General features: G+C 41.9%; 1 protein-coding gene across 1 annotated transcript; it reads left to right on the top strand.

Annotated features, from left to right (window-relative positions):
• The first annotated feature begins 589 nt into the window (after positions 1-589).
• LOC104869665 (olfactory receptor 7E24) lies at positions 590-1,555 on the top strand. The gene has a single exon (XM_010635013.3). The coding sequence runs from the start codon at positions 632-634 to the stop codon at positions 1,553-1,555; it is 924 nt and encodes a 307-aa protein (XP_010633315.1). The 5' UTR covers positions 590-631.
• The last annotated feature ends 4,131 nt before the right edge of the window (positions 1,556-5,686 follow it).

The following is a 5,686-nucleotide window of genomic DNA, read 5'->3' as shown; positions in this document are numbered from 1 at the left end:
TCCTTCTTATCCCTTATTATTTCTAATCATTAACAGGTACGGTATGCACTAAGGCCGCATTCCTTGTTATTATGTCATCAGATTATATGCATGCATCTGAACTTATTTATTTTATATAAATTTTAGACTAATGTAGGAGTTATGTATTAAATTATTTATACATAACAAAATCTATGTGAGCTCTTACATCATTGAAAGATGGAAATAAGAAAGTCCCCAAAGTGATGAAAAATTTCTGGGAGATGACTGGCTTGATACTGTACATTTTGATTATGAATACTTAGCTGTAATGTAATTTTCTTCCAAGAGAGCATATATTCTTTTTTTGTAAGGAGCTGGCTATATCTTACTGGAGTCATAGTGTTCTAAACTTGAATGTTCTAACACTGCCACGACAGTGTCTGGAAATTAGGAGTGCACAGAAGGACTTGGGGAGCAAAGAACCTGACAATGAAAGAGCTCATGAGGACTGGATTTAGCACCATCGCTTTATGTTATTGAGGATTATGGACTTCATGTGGGAAGGCTTTGCTTAGGAATATTTCATTCTTAACGTACGTAAAGTCTTCTGCACTATTTATTGGTTTCATTATTCTACTGAATTTTCTTTTTGAAAAGGTGGCCAAGCACTATGAAAACATTCAATCTCACATGTGTCTCAGAATTCCATCTCATGGGCTTCTCAGAGGATCGAGACCTGCAGCCCGTCCTCTTTGGGCTGTTCCTGTCCATGTACCTGGTCACAGTGCTCGGGAACCTGCTCATCATCCTGGCCGTCAGCTCTGACTCCCACCTCCACACCCCCATGTACTTCTTCCTCTCCAACCTGGCCGTTGTTGACATCTGTTTCACCTCTACCATGATCCCAAAGATGATTGTGAACATCTCAACTCAGAGCAGAGTCATCTCCTATGAGGGCTGCCTGACACAGATGTCTCTTTCAATCCTTTTTGCAAGTATGGATGACGTGCTGCTGACGGTGATGGCCTATGACCGCTTTGTGGCCATCTGCCACCCCCTGCACTATGCAGCCATTATGAACCCTCACCTCTGTGTCTTGTTACTCTTGCTTTCTGTTTTTGTCAGCCTTTTGGACTCCCAGATGCACAATTTAGTTGCCTTGCAATTTACCTGCTTCAGGGATGTGGAAATTGCTAATTTCTTCTGTCATCCTTCTCAAGTCTTTAACCTTTCATGTTCTGATACCTTATTCAAAACCATGGTCACATATTTTGTTGGAGCCATATTTGGCATTATTCCCATGTCATTGATCCTTTTCTCTTACTATAAAATTGTTTCCTCCATTCTCAAAATCCCTTCATCAGGTGGGAGATACAAGGCCTTTTCTACCTGTAGTTCTCATGTGTTAGTTGTCTGCTTATTTTATGGAACCAGCATTGAAGTGTACCTTGGTTCAGCTGTGTCATATTCTCCCAGGAGGGGTATGGTGGACACATTGATGTGTACTATGGTCACCCCGATGCTGAATCCCTTCATCTACAGCCTGAGGAACAGGGACATCAGCAGCACCTTGAGGAGGCTGCACAGTTGGTGAATGTAATCCCTGGATGTGTTGGGTCGAGTTTGAATGTAGGTTGAGAAATATAGCTGAACTGAACACACAAAACTCAATGTAAATATTGTCTGCTTGATTATATCATTTCAGAAGTTTGATGTCTTTGATTTTATATAATCTTCATAGAAGAATCGTGGATGATTTGGAGAATGGTGAAATTTATGGTGTGATATCAGTGCAAAATTCATTTGGGACATTGTGAAACTTTCTGTAGGTAGATGAGTGCCCGTTACACAAAAATAGCCCTCAACTTAGCGCTACCAGACTTTATTTTAAACTGGTACATGTAGCTGTATGTGTCTTAGCACAGTGAAAAATGGAAACAATAAGATGATGAGTTTCAAAAGATTTAAAGAGTTTGAACATTTCAAACAGCTGTATGATGAACACATCAGAAGTGAAAGCTCTAGAACAGCAGTGAAAACGTTTCACAAGTGTGGCCTTGTAGTCCCATTCCCTGGATGGACCCCTCCTGTTCTGTCCTCTGCCTGGCCCACTGCCCTCCTCCTCAGGCAGGACAGAGGGACGGTTCCGACTGGAAGGACAATCTTGCAGATGTCCAGTGGGCTGGGGCCAGGAGAAAGTCTTGTTTGCCAACACTTGTTACTGAAGTGCAGAGGAAAAGAAAGCAAGTGACAGTTACAAAGTCTTCTTGTTTATTCTTGGAAAGGTACAGTCACCACGTGCAGAAATGGAGAAGCTCCTACCGGGATGATGGCCACTGCTCCCTGTGTCTTTTTTTTTTTTTTTTAATCCCTGTGTGTTTTCAGAACCACATTTGAGTTCAGTGTTCTGGTTGCTCTGCAATCCCCACGTTGAATAAAAACTGCAGTGGGACCTACTACAGCTAGCGACTGCTATAGCTAGCTACTGTTAAATCCCCGAGGCAGAACACATTCCATAAATCTTTAAAAGGAATATGTACACGTGGCCAGGCATGGTGGTATACTCCTGTAACCCCAGTGCACAGGATGCTGAGGCAGGAGGATCATCTTGAGTTCTGGGCTCTGTGGTGAATTCAAGGCCAGCCTGAACTGCACAGACCCTGTCTCCAAAAAAAAAAAAAAAAATCAACATACACAGGTATTTACACACACACACACACACACACACACACACACACTCACAAGGCCCATTTTCCATTCACTTGGCCGAGAGCTGCTACGTCTACATGAATACATTACACCTCCGTCCTGCCGAACACAAGGAAGTCCCCCTCTCTGATTGGCTGAGAAAAACATGAGGAAGCGGAAAGGAAGCAAGCCTGGGCTGGAAAGCGTGAGCCCAGACACCCAGGTGAAAGGGCAACATCTATCCGATGGTTCTTTTCAAAATGAAGTGGAGAAAATGCTGGAAGCTTGTGGACAATGTACCTAACCCGCCGAGCAGGAAGAAGGATAAAAAAGCAAGGCTCTTGGGCAGATGTCAGCCATCTCTCCAACTTCGAGATAAGTGCGAAAATGAGCCCCGTCGTGGACAGGCGCTCCCCCCCAAATCGAAAGGAGTAGAAGAGGACTACAAGGAAACCAGGAGAGGGACGGAGGAGTCAGTCGCTTTCTGGGAAAGAGGGAGATTTCAACGAGGAGGGGTCACAGAGGTGACAATGAGACTGGCATTTCATCTGCCAAGGGCAAGCCAGGCTTGTTGAGCAGGATGGGTGTAGACTCCTCACAGTGAAGAGGCAAGAGGCTGACCATCCTTCCCTCTGGGACCCAGATTGGGACAGAACACAGACAACCACAAGTCCACCCGTGAGTACAGGGCTCTACAGTAAAAGCACTGGTCACATTATAAGGATAGACCATCCCCTGCCAAAAGCGATACAGGGCTGTGGGATTTGAAATTCCAATGTTTCCTGACCTATGTCATCCACAACTTAAAGGAGGAAAGATTCGTTTTGGTGCAGTTTCAGTCCTTGGCTGTCTGGCTCCAAGGCAGAAAAAGGATGGCAGAAGGGCCTGGCGGATATAAAAGTGCTCAACCTATGGTGGTCAGGAAGTAGAGCCACAATGGAGGAACCAGGGACAATAACACACCCTTGCAGGTAACACCCCAGTGACCAACCTCCAGCAGGTCCCACCTCCTGACAGAAAGTTGCAATAAAGCCACAGTGATCCAGTCACACCTTCTGGAAGGACAGCTTAGATCTAAACCAGCAGTTATGACATCGACGCATTTTGAAAGCTAGAGAAATATTTGGGCGACCAATTATACCTACAAAAGAAAGAAATCATAAAACCCCCAAATGTTGAGAAACTCCTGGAGATAACTCTACATCACAGTATTTTTATTATAAACCATCGGCATTATTGATTATACATAGAAGGTGGTCCTGGTTCCTATTGCATCTTCAAAAGTATTTGAAGTTAAAGAAATTTGTGCCATTTTCTTGCAATAAGAGGGCACTAGGTCTGACGTAGGTTTGGTGAAGGCCTTGCCCAGGACAGATCATGTATTACCTCCAGTGGTTGCTGCCCGTCCTCTCATCCCCAAACCCTTCAACCTTGCCCTGTGGTTCAGGCACTCAGTGCTCATGGACTGAACCTGCTCAAATTTCTTGCAATGGGAGATCTTTCACTGCTTCTATTTTCTTGCAATGAGAAGCAATTTCTTCTAAAAGAATGAAGGATATTTCTTATTGTCTTTTGTGTTTCAAGAATGGGCTATATTTACTGTTTGTGGACTTGTTCTTGCTAATGTTCTTCAGCATTTAATCGTTTGATGAAATTTCTCCACTGCAGGTGTGTAAAGAAAGAGCTCGATAACTCAAAAGCCGATACTGAAAGATTTCTAAGAAGACTGGGCTTGATACAACTGTAATATAGTTAAACATATATGGTCCTTTAGTGTACATAATTTACTTGTGAATTTTTGGATTCAAAATATACACAGAGTGCCAGGTGCTTGCTTGTTTCCCTATTTCTAATCTTCTCTTATTTATGTACAATTTATTATGTTTTATCGGTGTGTGTTACCATTACATAATGATGTGGTTTGTTTTGGAAAGTTAGTAAAAACTTTTTCTTTTTTCTTCAAAAGGTGTCCAAGAAATATCAAAGCACAAAATAAAATACAGGTTTCAGAATTCCATGTCACCCGCTTGAGGAAGATCCATCCTCTTTTAAATGCTCCTGTCCCTGTACAAATTCAATATTCGGGGACACCTCCTCGCTATCCTAGCCGTCAGCTCTGACTCCCACTTCAACACCCACATCTCCTTCTTCCTCTTAGACTTGTCTTTGTCAGATACCTATTTGATCACTACTGCAATCCCTAAAATTATTGTAAACATCCAAACTTACAGTAGAGGCATCTCCTGGGTAGTATCCTTGAAAAGGATGTGATGTCTTTTAAATTATTTTTGCATGTACAGGTGATAGGTGACTGATAGTGAAGGCTATGTCAAGTTTTGGGCCATCTAACACCTTTTGTCTTTTTCATGAGCACTCTCTCTTGTGTCATCTTAGTTTTGATATAGTTTTACTTAGACTTTTGGACTCCTGGCTGCACCTTGGAGATCATACTATTAAGTAAAATAACTCAGACACACAAATTGAAATATTTCAGGATTTCTCTTATGTAAAAAAACCCCCACAAAATATAAATAAAGAGCAAAATAAAACTTAGATAAGAGGAAATAGGGAGATAGATCTTTTCCAAAGGGAAAGGGGATACAGAGATGGAGGTGTGTGGGGGGAGAGGAGGTAAAGGGTACGAAAAAATAATTAAAGTGTGTTATTTACATGTACCTACTCCCCACATAGAATGTCACAATTATGTACTGCAAGCATGTGTATTAAAATTGTTAGGTTTTTAAAAACTAGTAAATTATATTGGTACATTTAGTATATACAATGTAATGACATTCATCATTGGAAATTTGCACCTTTACATAGTCCATCTGGGTTCTTATTTTTTCCACATTTCCCTGCCCTCCCTTCAACCCCTCCACCCCTCCCTATCTATAAAAACTTTCTTTCCATTTTTTCTTTTTCTCATATTAATTCCATTCCCATCTTTCTTTCCCCAACCCCTCCCACTTCCCCTTCCCCTTTGCTGCTTCTCTTCCTACCTCCCATAATCTATTATACCTTTTAGTTCTTATTTACA

The sequence above is a fragment of the Fukomys damarensis genome, unplaced genomic scaffold (genome assembly GCF_012274545.1).
Source record: "Fukomys damarensis isolate Sample0158 unplaced genomic scaffold, DMR_v1.0_HiC HiC_scaffold_37, whole genome shotgun sequence".
In the NCBI taxonomy this organism is placed as follows: Eukaryota; Metazoa; Chordata; class Mammalia; order Rodentia; family Bathyergidae; genus Fukomys; species Fukomys damarensis.
Note: the sequence above shows the minus strand (reverse complement) of the source record. Positions and strands in the feature narration are given on the sequence as shown.

Excerpts from the sequence above, each read along its gene's own strand:
- LOC104869665 (XM_010635013.3), top strand. The coding sequence starts at position 632 with ATGAAAACATTCAATCTCACATGTGTCTCAGAATTCCATCTCATGGGC.